The 24,994-nt window shown below is 45.0% G+C and overlaps 1 protein-coding gene across 1 annotated transcript in view; it reads left to right on the top strand.

The window, feature by feature from the left end:
- The window catches only part of LOC126095555 (ankyrin repeat and SAM domain-containing protein 1A-like), a 193,448-nt gene that overhangs the window by 75,325 nt on the left and 93,129 nt on the right, over nt 1–24,994 (top strand). The window contains exon 3 of the mRNA XM_049910333.1: nt 5,200–5,541. Within this exon, the coding sequence (XP_049766290.1) occupies nt 5,200–5,541 (342 nt within the window). The remainder of the gene's footprint in view (nt 1–5,199; nt 5,542–24,994) is intronic.

Genomic DNA, 24,994 nt, shown 5'->3' with positions numbered 1-24,994 from the left:
ACCACCGTGGAATCACATAAAAAACCGAGGAGCCGCCAGCACCAGCGTATTGTGCTGATTCGCAAATAAATACACTTCTAATGAGTTTCTGGCCCATCATATGCAGCGCCAGATACTCTTTCTACTACTCGGAGAAGACAAGGGGTAGAACTTTACGGAATGGAGTTAGAAGAATAGTTAATAATGTCACTGAAGGTTGCGAGCAGGAGAGCGAAAATAATTGCCCCATCCTCTATTTTAGCTGATTAGAGGAACAGTGATGTACACAGGAGCACACTGTGAGAAGTAATCGGAATCTTGAAGGCAGCCTGCCAAAATGGGATCCACTCTCCTGGACCCCCATTTACATCTAAAGTACCGACACTTTTTTCCGTTGTTAAGGAGTCCTTGCACGTCGGAGTCGATCTCTGGGTTCGATATGGACCACTTCTACAATCACTAACTACCTGGTTCAAATTACGATTGTCAATCGGTGGATCTCTCATAACTTCTGAGCATTTGTATGTAGACTCCTGTGTAAGACTCTGCAGGAGAGACGCTCAGTAGCTGGGAACGGGCTTTTGTTGAAGTTTCGAGAACATACCTTCATCGAGGAGTCAAGCAGTATATTGCTCCCTCCTACGTATATCTCGAGAGGAGACCATGAGGATAAAATCAGAGAGATTAGAGCCCACACAGAGGCATACCGACAATCCTTCTTTCCACGAACAATACGAGACTGGAATAGAAGGGAGAACCGACAGAGGTACTCAGGGTACCCTCCGCCACACACCGTCAGGTGGCTTGCGGAGTATGGATGTAGATGTAGATGTAGATGTAGATGTAGAGGTTCCTCCATCAAGGGCAGACTCTAGCACCACTGCATGGAATATACACAGGTCTATTCAAAAAGAAGGAATAGATTTCAAAAATGTATTGCATCCAAATTACAGAAGAAACACAATCACAACATTCCTGGAAAGAGAAAAGTTCAAATTTTTATGCGTTTAGTGTGAGCACCATGAGAAATTCTCTTAGTGCGTCTGACGTTACCTGAATGACACTATTCCAGGACGTTGGGTTGTAAGAGGAAGAGGAGAAGATGAACTTCATCGCCGGTGGCCTCCCAGGTCTCCAGAATTCACACCTTGTGAATTTCATCTGCGAGGTTACGTAAAAGACCGATTTTTTATCTCCCCTATGCCTGCCACTCTTGAAAGTCCGCCACATTGCATTGCTGAAGCTGTGAATTCGATAACGAAAGACCATCTGTCTCGTGTGTGGAAGGAAATGAGCCACCATTTTGATATTTGTAGTGCATGACATTGCGCTCACATTAAATGCATAAAAATTTGAACTATTCTCTCTCCAGGAACGTCAGAATTGTTTCTATCTTTTGTTGTTCGGAAAATATACACGGTGGTCCATTGATCGTGACTGGGCCAAATATCTCACGAAATAAGCGTCAAACGAAAAAACTACAAAAAACGAAACTTGTCTAGCTTGAAGGAGGAAACCAGATGGCGCTATGGTTGGCCAGCTAGATGGCGCTGCCACAGGTCAAACGGATTTCAACTGCTTTTTTTTAAAAAAAGGAACCCCCATTTTTTATTACATATTCTTGTAGTACGTAAAGAAATATGAATGTTTTAGTTGGACCACTTTTTTTGCTTTGTGATAGATGGCACTGTAATAGTCACAAACATATGGCTCACAATTTTAGACGAACTCTTGGTAACAGGTAGGTTTTTTAAATTAAAATACAGAACGTAGGTACGTTTGAACGTTTTATTTCGGTTGTTCCAATGTGATACATGTACTTTTGTGAAATTATCATTACTGAGAACGCATGGCCGGCCAGAGTGGCCGAGCGGTTCTAGGCGCTACAGTCTGGAACCGCGCGACCGCTACTGTCGCAGGTTCGAATCCTGCCTCGGGCATGGATGTGTGTGATGTCCTTAGGTTAGTTAGGTTTAAGTAGTTCTAAGTTCTAGGGGACTGATGACCTCAGAAGTTAAGCCCCATAGTGCTCAGAACCATTTTGGAGAACGCATGCTGTTACAGCGTGATTACCTGTAAATACCACATTAATGCAATAAATGCTCAAAATGATGTCCGTCAACCTCAACGTATTTGGCAATACGTGTAATGGCATTCCTGTCAACAGCGAGTAGTTCGCCCTCTGCCCGCATCTCATGATCGTGCGGTAGCATTCTCGCTTCCCACGCCCAGGTTCCCGGGTTCAATTCCCGGCGGGGTCAGGGATTTTCTCTGCCTCGTGATGGCTGGGTGTTGTGTGCTGTCCTTAGGTTAGTTAGGTTTAAGTAGTTCTAAGTTCTAGGGGACTGATGACCATAGATGTTAGGTCCCATAGTGCTCAGAGCCATTTGAACCATTTTGAGTTCGCCCTCTGTTATGTTCGCACATGCATTGACAATGTGCTGACACATGTTGTCAGGCGTTGTCGGTGGATCACAATAGCAAATATCCTTCAACTTTCCCCACAGAAAGAATTCCAGGGACGTCAGATCCAGTGAACGTGCGGGCCATGGTATGGTGCTTCGACGACCAATCCACCTGTCATGAAATACGCTATTCAATACCACTTCACCACACGTGAGCTATGTGCCGGACATCCATCATGTTGGAAGTACATCACCATTCTGTCATGCAGTGAAACATCTTGTAGTAACATCGGTAGAACATTACGTAGGAAATCAGCATACATTGCACCATTTAGATTGTCATCGATAAAATGGGGGCCAATTATTCTTCATCCCATAATGCCGCACCATACATTATCCCACCAAGGTCGCTGATGTTCCACTTGTCGCAGCCATTGTGGATTTTCCGTTGCCCAGTAGTGCATATTATGCCGGTTTACATTACTGCTCTTAGTGAATGACGCTTCATCGCTAAATAGAAACGCGTGCAAAAAATCTGTCATCGTCCCATAATTTATCTTGTGCACAGTGGCAGAACTGTACACGACGTTCAAAGTCGTCACCATGCAATTCCTGGTGCATAGAAATATGGTACAGGTGCAATCGATTTTGACGTAGCATTCTCAACACTGACGTTTTTGAGATTCCCAATTCTCGCGCAGTTTGTCTGCTACTGATGTGCGGATTAGCAGTGACAGCAGCTAAAACACCTACTTGGGCATCATCATTTGTTGCAGGTCGTGGTTGACGTTTCACATGCGGCTGAATTTTTTTTTCTTTATTTCTTTATTGTGATTTCATTCCCCTGCCCCATATGGGCAAGGGAGGGCTGTCAGCGGCACAATCCGCCGCTCTTCAGCCGAGTGACAAAACAACTCAAAATAAGAATAAAGTGTTACATACATAAGGCGAGAAAGGGGAACTTAAAACAGAATAATGGGAGAAAATGGTGGTAAAAAATAGACTAACATGGAGACGTTCATGGAGGACAGTTAAAAGTCACCAGAAAGTTAAAAAACACAGTTGGCGAGTCTTGAAAACTCAGAGAAGACACTGAATGGACATGCACACGTTAAAAGTCGGCCACAGTAGTAAAAACACTCTGGAACAACACACTTAAAACCCGCGTGGAGCACACACGATGAAGAATAAAACTGCCAGGCGGGACCTGCCGAGGGAAAGGGCAGAGAGGATGGAAAAGGAGGGGAGAGCATGGGGCAGCAGGGGAAGCGGCGGGATGAGGAGAGGAGGGGCATCAGTGGGTTCACGAAGAGGCAGGAGACACATGGGGCGGGAGAGGAAGAGGGAAGACAGGGCAGGAGGCACAAGAGATGGAGGGGGAGTAGGAGGGGGAAGCCGCTCAGGAGGAGGGAGGTGGAGGAGAGGGAGCCCTGAGGAGGAGGCAAGAAGATGGGGTTAGAGTTGGTAGGAAGGGTAGATGTCAGGGCGAAGCTCATCATCTGGGAGGGGTAGACGGTGGAAGTTGTGTTGGGAAAGGAGATGGAGGGTGTGGAGATGGAGAGAGGGTGGGACACAACGGTAAAGGCGCGGCAACTGGTTGGCGGTGGAGAGGAAGGGAGACACCAGGGGGTGAGGGGGATCAAGGCGGCGGACAATATATAGTGTCATGCGGGTGAACACATAATGTTTCCTTAAATAACGTAACTATCCGGCGAACGGTCCAGACACTTGGATGATGTCGTCCAGGATACCGAACAGCATATGCTCGTTGGACATTTTTATCACAATAGCCATACATTAATACGATATCGACCTTTTCCTCAATTTGGTTAACGGTCCATTTTAACACGGGTAATGTATCACGAAGCAAATACCGTCCGCACTGGCGGAATGTTACGTGATACCACGTACCTATAAGTTTGTGACTACTGCAGCGCCATCTATCACAAAGCGAAAAAAGGGGTCCAACTAAAACTTTCATATTTCTTTACATACTATACGAAAATGTAATAAAAATGGGGGTTCCTATATTAAAAAAACGCAGTTGATATCCATTTGACCTATGGCATCGCCATCTAGCGGGCCAACCATAGCGCTACTTGGTTTCCCCCATCAAGCTAGTCGAGTTTCGTTCTTTTTAGTTTTTTCGTTTGATGCTTATTTCGTGACATATTTGGCCCGGTCACTATCAATGGACCACCCTGTATACCTGACCCTTGACAGCCAGACCGTGTCCTCTATATCACTCTGTCCAGTGAGACTATTATTGTGATAAGAGTGTACTTCTATCGCTGTTTAATTAAATTTTAGGCAATCGGACTGTTTAATTAGTAGCAGAACTCACATTCATTGGTTGGTTTCCTTTTTTCTGACGATATGAATTACAGATTTTGTGGTGTAAGAACACTTCACGGCATAAAAATGTTTATTCATTATTGTTAATGGTTACTAAACAATGCGTGCATCTTTGCAACATTTCCACACGTTTGCAGCTCCCAAAGGTAAGGTTAGTGGCCACCACTGCCGAACAACTGGCGCAGCGGTAAGACGCTGGACGTGTTCAGGACGACGGCACGGCAGTACAGATCGCTATCCAACCATGAAGATTTAGGTTTTCAGTGATATCCGTAAGTCGCTTAAGGTGAATTCTGGGATGGTTCCTTTGAAAGGGCACGGCCGATTTCCTTCTTCAATCCGATCTTGTGCTCCATATTCTGAATGCCTCCCTACACAGCCCCCTTAAAGCGAGGGAGATTTCTTGCAGGTGTTTCGCGGCACGGCAGGACCGCGTTGACGAGGGGCTGTCGTGTTGCAGGGCTGTACAAGGGCTCGACGGCGCAGGGCGTAGAGTGCGGGACGCGCGCCGAGCGGCCGCGGACGCTCCGCCGCCTGCGCAGCGTGTACGAGGGAGGCGGCACCGGAGGCGGCGTCGGGGGCGGCTCCGGGGGCGCAGCGGACGCCGGGGCCACCGCCAACGGCCGCGCCTCTGGCGAAGACGCTGACAAGCCCAGTGCCGGCTCGCTGTCCATCTTGAGCCCGTTCGACGAGCAGGAGGAGTGGGCTAAGATCTCGGAGATCATGGCCTCGTTCGGCACCGGGCTCGTCCGCGAGTCCGTCTTCGTCAGCGATCTCGAGAAGGAGTTTCAGAGCAGGCTCGGTGAGTTGGCCGCGCCAATTACTCCCGCGTTCCGTCTTCTCCTCCAGGCAGCACTCCACTTTGCACCCATTACGTATTTCTTATTATGGAGACAGAACCACTGGTCAATAACTGGTGACGAGATATGGGACAAAGGGGCAAATAACACGAGATTTCAGTTTAACTCCGGCATATGACGTATCACTCGCAAGTCATAATTCTTTGGTCAGACGAATATCGCTGATGCCTATCTCTTGTAGGATCCTAGACAATCTTGTAGGCCAAAAATTGCGACATTCCTGGTGAAACGTACAAGTAATAGAGGTTAATCTCTTACGTCCCTTCAACGACGAGGTCATCAGAGAAGGACACGAACTGAAGTTTGGGAAGAAATCGGCCATGCCCTACCAAAGGAACCATGCAGGCATTCATCTTAAGCGATTTAGGGGAATCACTGAAAACCTAAATCTGGATGGGGATCTAAACTGCGTCTTGCCAATCACTAGTTCAGTATCTTACCACAGCATTTGTGTTGTTTGGGAAAAGTTGTGGCAGGTGCTTGCCACATCACATCTACTAGCACTGATCAGAACTCTATACAATAATCACCTCGCAACTATGAAGACAGGTGCCGTCACGTTTGATTTCTTCAGCGTGTCTGAAGGTGCCAGACAAGGTCCTGCACTGTCCACTCACCTGTACAACATCTATGCCGACCATATCATTAGGAATTTTGATGATTGGACTAAAGGGATCTTAGGTGGAATATTAACAATCTCCTGTTTGTGGATGACACGTGCTTGTAGCCAGCAGCGAAGAAGAACTTACTCAGCTACTGACACAAGTCAAGAGCTTTAGTCTGTCATATGGATTAGAAATCAATGTCAGCGAGTCCAAACTCCTCGGAGGAGGACCGGTCCAACTCACAGGTCAATGAAAGGAACTGAAAGTCGTACATTTTTTCATCTGTCTTCGATCAATCACTTGCGACATGGTAAGTTGTGAAGATGAGATAAGAAGTCGAACTGCAGGGAGAATAGCTATGAAGCAACTCACCAAGGTCTGACAGAATTTCGCGATGACAAACAGTACAAAGATCTTGGCAGTTGTGACACTCGTATTTTCGATCTTCTTTTACGGTTGTTAACAAGGGTCCTCAAAGCCAGAGACAAGCAAAGTATTGACGCATTTGAGCTTTGATGCTGGTATAGGCTGCTGTGGATAAAATGGACCGAAAGAAGAAATGGAAGGAAACATCGAGGGCACAACCCAAAGGGAAGAGCATCCAACTGGCAGATGGATCAAATCAAGAAGGTCCCTAGACTCTTCGGTAGACGCTAAGAGAAGCTGGTAACCATCCGGAATTGCGACTGCGTTTGGTTCATGGGGTCACGACGCTCAACAGTTAGTATAACAACTTGTGATTATGGTGATATTACCACTGCGCCACTTCTCCCGGCGAGGTAACTATAGTCCTATTTCAAAGAATCTCAACATATTCAGGAAGAACTGCTCATTTCGAACATGGCTTACTTTACTCTTACACGATACATTGCTAATAGTAGATGCAGAAGAACAGAAACATTTCATCTTCCTAAATTTCCGAAAGGCTTTCGTCACATTTCATCGTCTACAGCTACCCAAGATATTATCATACGGACATCTTGAGAGGTATTCCATCAGGTCGATGAATTTTACTTAAAGGCCTAGTGTATTGTACTGGACAGCGAATGTTCTACAAATACGAAAGTTACAGCAGAGGTGTTCCAAAGAAGCGTAATAGGACCTCTAATATTCTCAATACGCAGCCGGCCGCTTTGGAAGAGCGGTTCTAGGCGCTTAAGTCTGGAACCGCGCGACCGCTACGGTCGCAGGTTCGAATCCTGTCTCGGGCATGGATGTGTGTGATGTCCTTGGGTTAGTTAGGTTTAGGTAGTTGTAAGTTCTAGGGGACTGATGACCTCAGATGTTAAGTCCCATAGTGTTCAGAGCCATTTGAGCCTCAATACGCATAAACGATTTATCAGACAGCATCGGCAGCGCTATACGCCCTTTCGCTAATGATGCTGGTAGGTGTAGGTAAGCGTCGTGGTTCGGCTGAAAGTCTTGCGTAAAGTTTCCTCTTTGTAAAATTTTTTCCATTCCATTGTGTCAGGGTGCTACGCAACAGTCCATGTTGCGATGCTATACTACTTTGACACAATCTGTTGACGGCCCAAAAGGGTGAAACGCGTTAATGCAATCTCAATGACGCGTTTCACCCTTTTGGGCCGTCATCAGATTGTGTAAAACTAGTTGGATATGTAACCCATCCCGACATACGGCTTTATGATGGATGGTTTCCATATCCAGCTACTCTTACACCATCTGCCCCAAAAGGGTGAAATGCGTTATTGAGGTTAAATAACCTCGCAACCAAAACTGTTTTTACTGTGAATAATTTCCTGTTTGTGTAAGGATTGACAGTTCTCATTAAACATGAATAAGTGCAGTATAATGCCTATAACAAAGAGGGAGCTCCTGATAGAATTCAAGTACAACATCAGTGATAAAGAACTGGAGTACGTGTCGAAGTGATACGAAATGAGACGCACACGTATTTAGGGAAGCCGAATGGAATGCACCTGTAGAAGGAATCGAGTATAAGACGCCAATCTACAAATCCTAGAATTTTATTTCAATTGTCTGGAATACAGGTAACGATGACAGCAGACCGAAAAAGATTCAGACAAGCGCTGCTTCTATCCTATCAGGTCAGTGTACCCCTTACGAGAGTCTAACAGTGATGACAGGCAAAATTAAATGGGAATCTCTGGAAGATATTCGACGTAGTTCTCGCGAAGCCTCATGTGTTGAATTTAGAGAAGCCCTATTTGAAGAGGACCGTGCGAGCAATATGCTGACAAAAAAAAAAATGGTTCAAATGGCTCTGAGCACTATGGGACTCAACTACTGTGGTCATAAGTCCCCTAGAACTTAGAACTACTTAAACCTAACTAACCTAAGGACATCACACACAGCCATGCCCGAGGCAGGATTCGAACCTGCGACCGTAGCGCTCGTGCGGGTCCAGACTGTAGCGCCTTTAACCGCTCGGCCACTCCGGCCGGCAATATGCTGACACCAACGTAAATATCGCTTAGGAATCATAAGACTAAGACAGATTAAAACGCGTACGGAGGCATATAGAAACTTGCTCAATACGCGACTGAAATAAGACATAAAAACGATAGTACCGGAGCGAAATACTATCCACCACAGATTTGGTGCGTAATTTTGTGACTGAAAATTTTAAATGTTCCAAGACGTCCAGTTTTCGGTTTTTGTTTTGTTTACGTTGGATCCTTAGGTCGTTGTCAACATTGTCAACAGTATGTGGACATCGTAGAACATTTAGAAATTTTCAAATATAAAATTACATAGCGAATCACATTCATACAAGACAGACAGCGAAAACGCTGGAGTTCTCAGTCCTCCCATAAACTTTGGCTTAAAGCTCTTCTTTCGTATTATCTTCTGCTGTCCCAATAAAAACATCTTCTCCCCAAAAAGTTGTTGAGTTTATCTCTTTTCTTTATGATTTACGTAATCTTTAGCAGTAGTAATAAGCTTATATTCTTAGAGAGCGATTTTGTTGCTCATTGCATGATATCTATAGAGTATAACTACTTTAAGCAAGTGTCTATGGTCTCACAGCAAGTTTATTTTTTTGTTGATATCTCAGTTCGTTGTAGAACTATTTTAAGCAAGTGTCTATGGCCACACAGGATGATTATTTTTTTATGTCGATACCTCAGTTAGTTGACGATACATTTGCAATGAAACCAAACAACTTAGAGAAATGTCACCATATGTCATCCGGTATTATTATTATTATTACCATTGTGTGCATCAATTACAACTACAAATCCAATGCAGATTTAACAAGGAAATACACATATGCAACTACTTATAATGATTAAATACCCCAGACTACACATGAGTGTCGAAAGAGTCAATCCAATGAAACACCTCGGATGCTTTATGTGGATTCTTGATCCCAACATTGAATCATCTGTTAAGAACACTCAGTTACAATTTCATTCATTTTCTGAATACCGCCACAGTCACATGGACTGTCAGTACAAAAGCTCCACTTTTGCGTGTTATATCTGCAGATACCTTCTCTAGTCCGGTTAAGCTCCTTAGGATGATGAAAGCCTGGAACTTCAAGAATTGGGTTGTCAACAAATTCATTGTAGAGCGTCTTCATGGCTTGCCACTCCCGTTTCCATTCAGTATCTCTGTTGAACCCAGAGGAGCGCATTTGGACTCCTTCTTCGTCATTTGCTGGTCTTTGAGGCGTTTCCTAGGCAACGAGAGTTAATTTTCGTGAAGCGAGATTGACTCATTTTTAGAAACTTGCTAGCAAAAGTCATAGAGAGCCACCTTTCGACGAAGTCGAACTATACAGAGGTCTGATAGTACTGGCAGCAAATACATAGGTGTAAATCTGACTCTGCCACTAATGGTTCTCATAGAGGCATTCAAATGAACATCAGCTTTCTTCACATGAGTACTACGGAGTGCTGCAGTGTATACCAGCGCAAGGGATGCTCCACCGAGAACTGATGTACTCGTATTTACTCCCCATGTGCTACTGGCCTCCTTATGTGCTGTCTGCCAGCGTCCTGGCCAGGTTCACTCGTGTTTGTACCTTCTTACAAGGGAAAGATGGCCCACTCGATAGTCCTTCAAAAATTGAAGACAGATCAAGCATGAAAACAGGAAGAAGCTGTACTAAACCGTGGAAAAAATAAGCAAAATAGGAACTGTGAACCGTCTTAGATTAGCATGTGCAACACTGAGCAACTCTGAATGACCGTGGCGACGCAGTCATACGGTCTCGGTGTTGAACTCTCGGTGTTGAACTGTAAGACGGGAGATCCGGGTTCAAATCTCCCTCAGATCCAACCTTCTCTCTTTTCACAAAATCATGAACTGTCCGTCCGGTCATCGACCTGTCTGTTTGCTGTTTTCAAATTTATGTCTGAATCGTGGTGTAACGTCCGTTGGCAATAGTGACGTGTCACGAAGGGACCTCCAGACCTACAGCACATACCTCTTATCCCTAGAGTTCCGTTTTGGAAGTTTTGAGTCTTGAATTCCTCCGTTGTCACACAATTCACAACCGCTTATTTGATGTTTTCATTACTGTTAGAGGTCTATGAGGCATCTCGTCTGCTGTCACTATTCATCACATTTACTTGCGACGGTAGTATATTCTTATCACGTAATTCATAAGCTGAACCAATGTATAGGATGACGCCATGACTGCAGAAGCAGAACAGACACCTCTATTAAAGGACTGACAGTTCATAAATTTATGAGAAAAAAAGGGGGACCGAGGGAGGTTTGAACACATACCTAACTTTTTAGCAGTTCAACACCGCTTCCCCGCAACCACGACGCCGTGGTTCTTGCGAGTCGCTCGATGTTGCTTCTTTTTCACAGTTCAGTGCGCCTTCTAGTTTTCATGCTTGATCTGCTTTCAGTTTTTGACGGGCTGTCCACAGGGGAATTTTACCGCTAAATCTAAGGGGGCTGCGATGGGGAGTTACCCTTGTTATCTGCGTTGGAAAGGTGCTCATGATATGTCAGCGTCCTGTGATACAGATTCTCGCAATATGCAGGTATTTTGTAACACTGTATTTTTTTTACTATCGTTCATAAGTTTTCCTGTTTATATAACAACATAACATTCCTCAAGTGTGACTGCTTCGTCACGACATAACGCAAAACCTCAATTAAAACTTGGAAACAAGACAACGGAGTTTTCGTGTTGAAAATGAAAACTTAAAATGCCGAAGTACTGACAGCCGACGAACTTTTATTCTTAAATTGTAGATATTTCTACATTGCCCACTCTTCCGATTTCACGTATGTATGCATCACTACACTAATCAGAAAGCGTACTTTAGTGGAAGTGTGCGTCGAGAGGCATTTACGAAAGGGGCAATGAAATGAAAGCGAGACAGACCGTAGAGTACATATGTATACAACACGACTTTGACGTACTAGTCGTGTATCACCAATTGAAGCTGAAGCTTCCTCAATTACAATCAGTCAATCAGTTTTGCAATGAATACAGACCATTTTATTCTGTAATGTTATTCAGAAAATTACTTGTAAAAATTGCCAGTGATCCGGATTGTGGACCATTGCATAATTTCATGTTTTTGTATATGTGTATGTTAGGTTGTTTACTTGGCTAATACCTTCCACATAAGCCACACAAAGACGTGGCGTTCGGCACACGTATAGGTCGCGCAGGATACAGTGGCCAATGTGTAGTGACCAATTTTCGTCCAAAGCACTGGGAGAGTTCATTCGTTTGTTCAAAAGGGGAAGACGACATCGTTTGCCACCTTTCGGCTGGCTGGCGATGACAGAATCGACGCGTTCGCCGTGCAATCTTTCTCAAACGATTTTACAGAAACTATTGAGTAAAAAATTTTCATTTTTATTTTACTTGTAGCTTTATATGTCAGGTCCATTATGATGTGCCCACAGTTGCGTTAATGCGCGTAGTTATTGTGGTAGTTGCGTGGAAATAATACGCTGCGCAAAATTATAAAAAGTTTGAATGAAAAATAGTGGTCGCTATGATTTTGTGTTCGGTGCATATCACGTAATATGTTGCTGCTTATGAAATTTGGCCGACATACTGAATTATTCTTTAGATTTGGGTGGAGGTCTTTGTCACCAGTCTCGAGAAAACTGGTCTGATGTAGCGCACTCGTTTGCCTTTGCACCGCGCCAGCGATAAAGCCAGAGTGAAATATCCACAACATCCCTCGTATTTCATAAACGGTTTGGGATATCGAAATGAGATTTTGGCAAAAGATAGCACACAAAGAGGAGAGTATTTTGCTGTATGGTTATTATCCATCATTTCAGTGTCTACCGTGTTATTTCACTAACTACAGATTTTTCCGATGAAAGAACGTAATTTTTAAGCGTCATAGGTAGATGGTGAAACGAGAAATGCTGTGCGTTTTGGAACAACGTAAGTGAAGTCATTACATGTTTATTTTGTATCGTGATACGCTTTTTCATAAGATGCTGAAGTTACTTTTCCTCAGTTCCTCACTTAATAAACTTAATAGAAATGTTTCAGAATTCTCTAGCGATTACATCTGCACAAAGTGTTAGTGAGGTGAGACTGTGTAAATTCCGCTGAGTTTTGGCAGAAGAAGCTAGTTTTAACATGGCAAAAAGAGAAATGTGCAGGTTTTACTCAAAAACTCTCCACTCATGACATTTCTCTGAAAGTAACAAGTGGTTAACAAACCAGGTGAAAATAAATCCCTCCAGTTTTGGTGGAATTCTTTTAAGATACTCACCAAGGAAGAGGTGAGAGCAGATTTTTTTGAATGGCCACTGTGCAAGTATGGGTGTGGAGGGCCCCCGCTCAATCTTTACGAAAAATTCGAGTGTAGTCTTCAGTTCACAACAGCACTTCCCCTTCAGCACTCGGCATTTCCCCTACAACGCCTGCCCACAGCCCCCACCACTACTGCTTTCCCCACACACAAGTCTGCAGCTCGTGGTCTAGTGGCTAGTGTTGCTGCCCCTGGATCACGGAGCCCGGGTTCCATTCCCGGCAGGTTTGGCGATTTTCTCTGCCCGGGGACTGGGTGTTTGCGTTATCCTCATGACATCATCATCATCATCGTCATCATTCGTGGTCGTGTCTACATTGGACTGCGGAAAAAATAGGAGTGTGAAAAAATTGGGACTTTGTATGGGCGCTGATGACCGCGCAGTTGAGCACTCCACAAACCAAACATCATCATCTCCCCACACACGCCATCCTGTCTGCGCATCTACTGATAAGCATGTTCTGCGTGCGCTATATCTGTGCTGCAATGAATGCCGTCTAGTGGGCTCCATATCTTCTTCTGCAACGCAGGCAGTACGGCTTAACACTGCAGTTCGAGCCTTACATCTGTCGGGTTTCTTGCTTGCATTAAGTTTTTCACTGATGAAGCTTAAGCTTCCATTGACGATATGTGACTGGAATGTCAAGTCTGTGGTATGTATCAGAGGTTCACATTTTATTACTCTTGACTGTTGTTTTATTGTGACCATTACAAAACTCTTTAACTTCCACGATACCCAATTGACAGAAAGTCATCAAGTAAAACAGAAGTGACTGTGGCGTTCCGCGAGGTAGTATTATAGGCCCTCAGCTGTTCCTTATGTTTATAAAAGATGTAAGAGACATTCGGCGTAACTGTCTTAAGTTGTTTGCGGATGATGCTGTCGTTTGTCGTCTACCAAAGTCATCAGAAGATCAAAACCAATTGCAAAACAGTTTAGATAACATGTCTGTACGTTGCAAAAATTGGCAATTGACCCTAAATAATGAAAAGTGTGAGGTCATTCACATGAGTGTTAAAAAGATTCCGTTAAACTTTAGTTACACGCTAAATCAGTCAAATCTAAAAGCCATATATTCAACGAAATATACAGGAATTACAAATATGAACAACGTAAATTGGAAAGAACACATTTAAAATGTTGTAGGGAAGGTGAACTCAAGACTGAGTTTCATTGGCAGAACGCTTAGAAGATGCAATAGATCTGCTGAAGAGATTGCCTTCATTATGTCTGTCTGTCCTCTTTTGGAGTATTTCTGCATGGTGTGGGATCCTTACCAAATAGGATTAACAGAGTACATCGAGAAAGTTAAAAAAAGGGCAGCACGTTTGTACTACCGAAAAATGGGGAAGAGAGTGTCACGGATTTGGGCCGGATATCATTAAAAAAAGGCGTTTTTTGTTGCGGCGGGATCTTCTCACGGAATTTCATTAACTAGCTCTCTCCTCCGAATGCGGAAACGTGTTTTTGATGCCAACCGACATAGGGAGAACCGTTCGTCATACTAAAATAAGGGAAATCAAAGCTCGCGCGGAAAGATACAGATGTTCTTTTTTTCCGCGCGCTGTTCGTGAGTGGAATAATAGAGAAATAGTGTAAAGGTGATTCACTGACCCTCTGCCAGGCACTAAAGTGTGATTTACAGAGTAGCCATGTAGACGTAGCCGTAAAAAGGAATTTTGATTATTTGTCAGGTCATGAGATCATGCGATAATCTCGAAACGCGTCGTGACAAGTGACTATAAAGAAAGTTTTCAAGCTCTCCCGGCGAGGCGTTGTCATGTTGATTAATCGGTTTTCTGCCGGTTATTTGCGTCTTTCCTGCACGATATTTCAACTGCGTGACTCTCAGCCTTCTTCAGGTGCTGTCCGATACTGATTCCAGTGCTTGCTTGCTTTGTGTCATCTCGAAGCTGCAGCTTCGTTGGGTTGGAGGGTTAGCAGGTCTAGCTGCTTTTCCTTCTTCTTTCTCTTGTTTGATTTTCGGTTCATCGCGTCTTGGTTTGTTTCTTCTGGTTTGACACTCTTCTTTTTCCTCCCTCTTGTTGCCTGTGCAGCGTTGCTACTCTCGTTGCAAGTCCGGCCATCTTGTTGTCTCTCGTCAGTGAATCTGATTCCAGTGTTGACGCTGACGCTGGAATGACGAGCCTGTCCTTGGCTCGTGGTGGTGCAGTTTAGACAAAAATTTGTCATTCCTGCGGTTCCTGTAAGAGAGAGAAAGATATATTACCACTCTTGTTGATTGGTCCTGTCTGGTGTAACCTGAAAAAGAGAAAGACACACTCTGTTGAGGGATTAGTAAAACTTAATCCCTCAGCAGGTCAGGCCAACGCGTGGTTGGCCTGTGATGAGGTTGTTAGCCCAGTCCACGGATGAGCCGGTTGCGGGAGCGTCCCGTCTTCTTGTAGAACTTCCTGGCGATGGCGCGAAACCTGTCTGGGAGAGGCAGGATCCCGGTGTCCTCGTGGTGTTGGCGCGTCGAGAGGCGCCTCGGAAGATGCATAGCAGTCTTCAGGGCGCGGTTCTGTATCCGCTGCAGAGTCACAATGTGAGAATCTGCGGCTTTCCCCCAGACCACGGGCGCTTACTCTAGCAGTGGGCGAACCAATGTTAGGCAAAGCGTGATGCCGTGTTGCGGTGGTAATGACGACTGCTGGTTTATCAGTGGATACAGGGCGCGGAGGCGTCCTATTGCTCTCCCTTTCACATCACGGATGCGATGCTTCCAGGTGAGCCTGCGGTCTAGGGTAACCCCTAGGTATTTCGCCGTCCCACTCCATGGGATAGGTTCTCCTAGGATTTCGACCGGCGTAAGCCCTGGCGGCAGAAATCTATGGGTGAAGACGACTGCCTGGCTCTTTGTGGCGTTGAATTTCAACCGCCACTTTGTTGCCCATGAGCCCAAGGCGTCACACCCGTGTCGGAGGCGGTTTCTCAGCACTTGGGCGTTCATGCTGCGAGTGAACAGGGCCGTATCATCAGCGTACGACGCCAGTTCGACTCCTGCCACTGATTCCAGTGCGGAACGAGTCCGGTATTCATACCTACGTTGTGCTCGGCGTTCCCTCTGCGGTCCGCGCCGCATCTGGCGCTCTGTCCGTGGTGTGCGCCGACCAATAGCAACGGCTGCAGCAATTTCTTCTAGCCGCAGTTGTTCCGAACGCTGTGTGCGTACTTTGTGGTTATTATACGTTGTCAATAGGCCTATAGCAGAATTAAGTTCTAATTGGCGTCCAAGCTGTGCTAGACGTTTTATCTTTCGTTTGTGGTCATTTGAGTCCTTTTGTGAATAGGGGCGTCCTGTTACCGTGCTGTGTCGTGTTACGCCGCGTTCCGTCCGAAGTTCTTGCCCCCCCCCCCCCCCCCCCGCCCAAGGAGCGGCTGCAGCGTCATTTTCAGGCCGATTGTGTTCAAATCGTCGCTCGAGTCTCCGAGGAGCGTCCTCAGATACTTTGTCTGTTGTCTGAGGTGCCATTTCAGATGGTTCAAGTGGCTCTGAGCACTATGGGACTTAACATCTGAGGTCACCAGTCCGCTAGAACTTAGAACTACTTAAACCTAACTCACCTAAGGACATCACACACATCCATGCCCGAGGCAGGATTCGAACCTACGACCTTAGCGGTCGCGCGGTTCCAAACTGTAGCGCCTAGAACCGCTCGGCCACACCGGCCGGCGGTGCTATTTCACGTACTTCCTTAGTTACATGTACTGGGCTGTCATCTCTAATTCCATCCTTATACTTGTGTCCCATGGGGTCTGGATGTTGTCTATGTTGCGTCTTCAGAAGATTGTGTGCTGGGTTCCAGGCCGAGCTCAGCTGGAAACCGGTGTCACGCTTAATGAGATTCTCCGAAAACTTAATCTCAATAGATTCTTTGTTGACGCTGTCCCAGTATCTCGATGTTTGTGTTAAAATCTTGGCATCGTTATACTTCATAGAATGATTGAGTTCTAAACAATGTTCGGCAATCGCTGACTTGGTTGGCTGTCTCAGTCTGGTGTGCCTTTGATGCTCTTTGCACCTGAAGTCAACTGTCCTGGTAGTCTGGCCGATGTATGCCACACCACATTCACATGGTACGTGGTAAACGTCCGGTTTCTCTAGACGCAGGTCAACCTTCACACTTCCTATCAGAACTTAATCTTGGTGGGTGGATGGAACACGCTTTTAATGTTATGTTTGCGGAGAATTCTGCTGATTTTGACAGATATCGGCCCAACATATGGCAAATGTGCAACCTTTTGCGTTTCTTCTTGTATCTCTTCAGGAACCTCTCGTGGAGAAACAAGGCGCGGACCGCAGAGGGAACGCCTAGCACAATGTAGGCCTAAATACCGGACTCGTTCCTCACTGGAATCAGTATCGGACACCACCTGAAGAAGACTGCGAGTCACGCAGTTGAAATATCGTGCACGAAAGACGCGAATAAGCGGCAGAAACCTGATTAATCAACGTGACAACAATAAAGAAATACACAAAAATTCTTGCGCGAAGTCAGTCCAGTGTTCAAGTGCAACGTACATACCATCGTCGATTCAGCAAGAAGCCGCCTCAGCACAAGCATATATATGACTGGTATACCGAATTCTACATCTACATCTACATTTATATTCCGCAAGCCACCCAACGGTGTGTGGCGGAGCGCACTTTACGTGCCACTGTCATTACCTCTCTTTCCTGTTCCAGTCGCGTATGGTTCGCGGGAAGAACGACCGCCGGAAAGCTTCCGTGTGCCCTCAAATCTCTCTAATTTTACATTCGTGATCTCCTCCGGTGGTAGAAGTAGGGGGAAGCAATATATTCGATACTTCATCCAGAAACGCACCCTCTCGAAAGCTGGACAGCAAGCTACACCGCGATGCAGAGCGCCTCTCTTGCAGAATCTGTCACTTGAGTTTGCTAAACATCTCCGTAACGCTATCAAGCTTACCAAATAACCCTGTGACGAAACGCGCCGCTCTTCTTTGGATCTTCTCTATCTCCCCTGTCAACCCGACCTGGTACGGATCCCACACTGATGAGCAATACTCAAGTATAGGTCGAACGAGTGTTTTGTAAGCCACCTGCTTTGTTGATGGACTACATTTTCTAAGGACTCTCCCAATGAATCTCAACCTGGCACCCGCCTTACCAACAATTAATTTTATATTTTCATTCCTCTTCAAATCGTTCCGTACGCATACTCCCAGTATTTTACAGAAGTAACTGCTACCAGTGTTTGTTCCGCTATCATATAATCATACAATAAAGGATCCTTCTTTCTATGTATTTGCAATACATTACATTTGTCTATGTTAAGGGTCAGTCGCCACTCCCTGCACCAAGTACCCATCCGCTGCAGATCTTCCTGCATTTCGCGGCAATTTTCTAATACTGCAACTTCTCTGTATACTACAGCATCATCCGTGAAAATCCGCATGGAACTTCCGACACTCTCTACTAGGTCACTTATGTATATTGTGAAAAGCAATGGTCCCGATTCTGGGAAATCGGTTGCGTACGCAGAGAGAAAAGTATTGTTCGGTCACGCACGTCCGAAAATGTCGAGCGTATCCGAGATGCGCTCACACGCAGCCTTCGGAAGTCCACAAGACAGGCTACGGTACCGATGTTTCTCGAGCAACGCATGGTGCACATGTTGGAGTCTACGGTATAGTGTCTGCACAAATATAAATATTTGAACCTTCCTCTGAGCAATGTATTTCTATCTTCCATTGTTTGTCTGTTATAAGAAAATTAAAATCTTTAGTTTTGAATGATCTTGCAAATAGGAAATGAACTTTACTGAAATTTTGTTTGACAGACTGTCACACGTTCTACGGTAATCTTAACAAATTAAAGATTGTAATATCTACTTCATATATCCTTTAGAACTACTGACAGCCTTGGGAGAGCCAGTCCTGACAAAACTATATCATCTGGTGAGCAAGATGTATGAGACAGGCGAAATACCCTCAGACTTCAAGAAGAATATAATAATTCCAATCCCGAAGTTAGCAGGGGATGACAGAAGTGAAAATTACCGAACTATCAGTTTAATAAGTCACGGCTGCAAAATACTAACGCGAATTCTTTACAGACGAATGGAAAAACTAGTAGAAGCCGACCTCGGGGAAGATCAGTTTGGATTCCGTAGAAATACTGGAACACGTGAGGCAATACTGACACTACGACTTATCTTAGAAGCTAGATTAAGGAAAGGCAAACCTACTTAGAGAAAGCTTTTGACAATGTTGACTGCAATACTCTCTTTCAAATTCTAAAGGTGGCAGGGCTAAAATACAGGGAGCGAAAGGCTATCTACAAGTTGTACAGAAACCAGATGGCCGTTATAAGAGTCGAGGGACATGAAAGGGAAACAGTGGTTGGGAAGTGAGTGAGACAGGGTTGTAGCCTATCCACGATGTTATTCAATCTGTATATTGAGCAAGCAGTAAAGGAAACAAAAGAAAAATTCGGAGTAGGTATTAAAGTCCATGGAGAAGAAATAAAAACTTTGAGGTTCGGCGATGACATTGTAATTCTGTCAGGGACAGTAAAGGACTTGGAAGAGCTGCTGAACGGAATGGACAGTGTCTTGAAAGGAGGATGTAAGATGAACATCAACAAAAGCAAAACGAGGATAATGGAATGTAGTCGAATTAAGTCGAGTGATGCTGAGGGAATTAGATTAGGAAATGAGACACTTAAAGTAGTAAAGGAGTTTTGCTATTTGGGGAGCAAAGTAACTGAGGATGGTCAAAGTAGAGAGGATATAAAATGTAGACTGGTAATGGCAAGGAAAGCGTTTCTGAAGAAGAGAAATTTGTTAACATCGAGTATAGATCTAAGCGTCAGGAAGTCGTTTCTGAAAGTATTTATGTGGAGTGTAGCCAAGTATGGAAGTGAAACATGGACGATAAATAGTTTAGACAAGAAGAGAATAGAAGCTTTCGAAATGTGGTGCTACAGAAGAATGCTGAAGATAAGGTGGGTAGATCACATAACTAATGAGCAGGTAATGAATAGAATTGGGAAGAAGAGAAGTTTGTGGCACAACTTGACAAGACGGAGGGATCGGTTGGTAGGACATGTTCTGAGGCATCGAGGGATCACCAATTTAGTAATGGAGGGCAGCGTGGAGGGTAGAAATCGTAGAGGGAGACCCATAGATGAGCACACTAAGCAGATTCAGAAGGATGTAGGTTGCAGTAGGTACTGGGAGATGAAGAAGCTTGCACAGGATAGAGTAGCATGGAGAGCTGCATCAAACCAGTCTCAGGACTGAAGACCACAACAACAACATATTAAAAAGATTAAAGGAAAGCAGCAGATGCCTGTGTCGGGAGGTAAAGGACACGAGGAGACACAGCGTATTACAGAGCCGTGCGCCGCTTCTGTCCGCTTCCACCAGCAGAGCCGACAATGAGCGAACAGCGGGCGCAGAGCACGAACAGCCGGAACAACCCTTCTCTCTCTATAGCCAGCAGAGACGAGTTCTCACGTCGCACAAACCAAGTCTTTGCTCAAAATAAAATTATTCGCAGAATACGGCGGCCGTTTGAAGACCCGTGTCGGATAAAGGCTCGAAAACGGGCGCCTACAGTGGCCGCACGCAAGCGGGGCACAGTTAAAAGCGGAGGGGGCGGTGTGGGCGGGGTGCTACGTTCCGGCCCCTTGCGCGGCGACAAAGAATAACAGCGACAACAGTTATTCGGGCAGCGGCGGAGGCAGCCAAACGAGCGGCGCGCGTGCGGCGTCATTGTGGCGGCGATCCATTGCCTGTTAGGCGCTTACTTTTGGCGGCTCACGGCGCCTCCTTAGAATTAATTACGAGCGCCCTCCGCAGTAATGACGTAAGCGTTAATTAGATGATCATTACCGCAGGGGGCGGTGGGAGAGGGGCGTGCCTTTGAGCCGAGTGGCCGGCGCCGCATTATGGCAGTAATTGCGACCGCGACAATGGCAACCAGCCACAGGTACCCCGTCATTAGCAGCCGGGCACGGCCTCCGGCTCCGCCCCGCACGCGCCCGGCGCCGCAGTACGATCGGCTACTATGCAGGCTGAGCACACTAGGCAAGTCTTCCGACCGTGGGCACACACTCGCAACGCTCTGCGACTACGCGCCCGTGGAGCCTGACACGTTTGGTCCATTAGTCGTGTGTGTGAAAACTGGTACTGTAACACGAGAGCTGTGGACAGCGTAGTGAACTAGAGACAGTAGATGTTGTTGTCGTTGTCTTCATACAAATACTTCCAGAAACGACTTCCTGACACTTAAATCTATATACGATGTTAACAAATTTCTCTTCTTCAGAAACGCTTTCTTTGGCATTGCCAGTCTACATTTTATATCCTCTCTACTTCGACCATCATCAGTTATTTTGCTCCCCAAATAGCAAAACTCCTTTACTACTTTAAGTGTCTCATTTCCTAATCTAATTCCCTCAGCATCACCCGACTTAATTCGACTACATTCCATTATCCTCGTGTTGCTTTTGTTGATGTTCATCTTATATCCTCCTTTCAAGACGCTATCCAGTCCATTCAACTGCTCTTCCAAGTCCTTTGCTGTCTCTGACAGAATTACAATGTCATCGGCGAACCTCAAAGTTTTCATTTCTTCTTCATTGATTTTAATACCTACTCTGAATTTTTTTTTTTGTTTCCTTTACTGCTTGCTCAATATACAGATTGAATAACATCGGGGAGAGGGTACGACCCTGTATCACTCCCTTCCCAAACGCTGCTTGCCTTTCATGCCCCTCGACTTTCATATCTGCCATCTTGTTTCTGTACAAATTGTAAATAGCCTTTCGCTCCCTGTATTTTACCCCTGCCACCTTTAGAATTTGAAAGAGAGTATTCCAGTCAACATTGTCAAAAGCTTTCTCTAAGTCTACAAATGCTAGAAACGTAGGTTTGCTTTTCCTTAATCTTTCTTCTAAGATAAGTCGTAAGGTCAGTATTGCCTCACGTGTTCAAGTATTTCTACGGAATCCAAACTGATCTTCCCCGAGGTCGGCTTCTACTAGTTTTTCCATTCGTCTGTAAAGAATTCGTGTTAGTATTTTGCAGCTGTGGCTTATTAAACTGATTGTTTGGTAATTTTCACATCTGTCAACACCTGCTTTCTTTGGGATTGGAATTATTATATTCTTCTTGAAGTCTCAGGGTATTTCGCCTGTTTCATACATCTAGCTCACCAGATGGTAGAGTTTTGTCAGGACTGGCTCTCCCAAGGCCGTCAGTAGTTCCAATGGAATGTTGTCTACTCCGGGGGCCTTGTTTCGACTGAGGTCTTTCAGTGCTCTGTCAAACTCTTCACTCTTTTTAATATACAGGGGTATTAAAAAGAACTGAATTTAATTATTTTTATTTCGTGAAATATAAATTATTTTAAAATATTATGGTATATTCTTGTGAGGATCCACAGCTTCGACGTGCTTCGGGAACGAAAACATGATCCAAGAAGGCTGTGTTCTTTTTAGTATCTGTTATGATGACGACGAACGAATCGTCGCCAATGTGAATGACTGGTGGCAAGTGTTAAATAGAAACATACAAATCTCTTCTTTGCATATACAGCAGGTTTGTCAGTGAAGTCGATAGGTTGCTGGCTGCATGGTCTGGGTCTACAACAACTAAAATAATTAGAAGTAGTCGGTAAAAAATAATATATTGTACTTAACTGGTGCTGCAGGAGTCTTTATAGTCAGGAGAAATATAATTACAAACAGAGTGCTTTAGAGGCATCACATGGGCCATATTTTAACGAAACGCCTTGTTAGAGCTTGCTTTCTATCAGCTGAAGGCTATATCACTTTCCTACTTGACGTACCGAGTAAGAGTGGCCGGGTGCACGCTACAGACTTGTTGCAAGCCGCGGAGCCGCGCTAGTCTCGACTCGTGGGTCCAGCGATACTAGTACGGACGGCGGTCGATAACTGCAACCCCTGAAAAGTGTGGTATCGAACGTTGATACCACATTATCCATCCAATTGGCCAGTTTCTTCCGTGGGACATTTTCAAGCACCTGTAATACGTTCAAAAATGCTGACATTAATTTATGCATCAGTTGCCTACAAGCTCTCGCATATACATATACTTTATAAGCCAAGTCACATATTTCAAGCTTCCAGCTTCATTTTGCATTGTAATGCATCGATGGTACATGTGGACGGGTATACATCGTATTTCTGTTCGTAAGTGGCACAAAAAAAACACAATACTGTACATGATTACGTTCATCAGCCGACACAGACAGAAAGTTGCCATAACATAGTACGTGAGAATAACGAACATAATATGCCAGTCAATTTTGCGCCCGCGGGGTCGCCGCGCAATTTGGGGCACCTTGTAACGGTCCGCGCGGCTTCCCCCATCGGAGGTTCGAGTTCTCCTTCGGGCATGGGTGTGTGTGTCGTCCTTAGCGTAAGTTAGTTTAAGTTACATTAAGTAGTGTGTAAGCTTAGGGACCGATGACCTCAGCAGTTTGGTCCCATAAGACCTTACCACAAATTTCCACAATTTTGCGCCAGTAGCTTGCTTAATGTTATTGACCATCAACGGATATGATTAGAAACATTTTTGGTGATACCATAACAGCTGTGGTATGGCAGCTTCCTGTTTGTGTCGGCTGATGGACGTTCAAATGCCTCTAAGCACTATGGGACTTAGCATCTGAGGCCACCAGTCCCCTAGACTTCGAACTACTTAAACCTAACTAACCTAAGGACATTACATACATCCATGCCCGAGGCAGGATTCGAACCTGCGACCGTAGCAGCAGTGCGGTTCCGGACTGAAGCGCCTAGAACCGCTCGGCCACCACGGGCGGCCTGATGGACGTAACCACGTACACTATTTCATTATATTCTGTTGTTTTTGTGAGTCGTAAGCATAGAAATACGATGTATTCGTGTCCACATGAACCTCTTTTTTTGTGCAGCGTTAGAAAAACTTATAACTAATACAAAATCAAGTGAGATATTAATAAACAAAACGAAATTAAATATTTAGAAAAAAAGATATCAAATGGATGTAAACAAATAGAGCCCGCCTCCACGTGGCGGGACACGGGCAACGGTGTCAGTGGGGACGGGACACGGTGTGGTGTTACTTTCAGTCACACCGGACCCCGGACCCAGTCACAGCGGCTAAGTGATGATGTTTGGTTTGTGGGGCGCTCAACAGCGTGGTTATCAGCGCCTGTACAATTACCCAATTTTTGCTCAGTCCAATTGCGCCACTTTCCTGGATGATGATGAAATGATGAGGACAACACAAACACCCAGTCATCTCGAGGCAGGTGAAAATCCCTGACCCCGCCGGGAATCGAACCCGGGACCCCGTGCTCGGGAAGCGAGAACGCTACCGCGAGACCACGAGCGGCGGACACAGCGGCTAAGTGGCAACATACGACCCACCATAAGAAATTAGACGGTAGGTCATAAAACATAAGCAGCTATTGAAAAAAAGTGTCCATATGAACCAACGACGTATTAGTATGTGACATAACGGTGGAAGCTAAAACTATGGAAGTAACTTGGGTTATAATGTGTATGTATGTGTGAGAGCACATAGACAGTTGATGTATAAACCAGCGTCAACATTTCTGAATGTATTATAGGTGCTTCAAAATGACTCATTGTGCAAGCTGGGCAATTGCACAGATAATAAAAAGAATGCAGCCTACTTCGACTGTGTTTTCATTCTCAAAATATAAATTTGGTATGTTTATGATTTCTCTATTACTTTTAAAAGGGGGATGTTATTCTCAGAGCTGTATCTGATAAAGTTTTTGTTTTGGAAATAGACGCTCCACAGCCTACTCTATTTAAAAAATTCATTCTTTGCTAGTACGAAAACGTTCTGTAAAGTAATGCCACCGAATTTTTTCTGCGAACGCTCCTAAAGCTTTTTAAAGAAAACAGACGATATTAACATTCTAACCTTTATCTTCGTGTCTACGCATCCGTAGCCCGCTGCCACTAGAGGGCTGCGAATTATAGCGTGTAACATGTGAGTGTGTGACATACCTATGTCGGTGCGTGAGAAAGAGT

The sequence above is a fragment of the Schistocerca cancellata genome, chromosome 8 (genome assembly GCF_023864275.1).
Source record: "Schistocerca cancellata isolate TAMUIC-IGC-003103 chromosome 8, iqSchCanc2.1, whole genome shotgun sequence".
Classification (NCBI taxonomy): Eukaryota; Metazoa; Arthropoda; class Insecta; order Orthoptera; family Acrididae; genus Schistocerca; species Schistocerca cancellata.
This window is presented reverse-complemented; position numbering and strand designations above follow the sequence as displayed.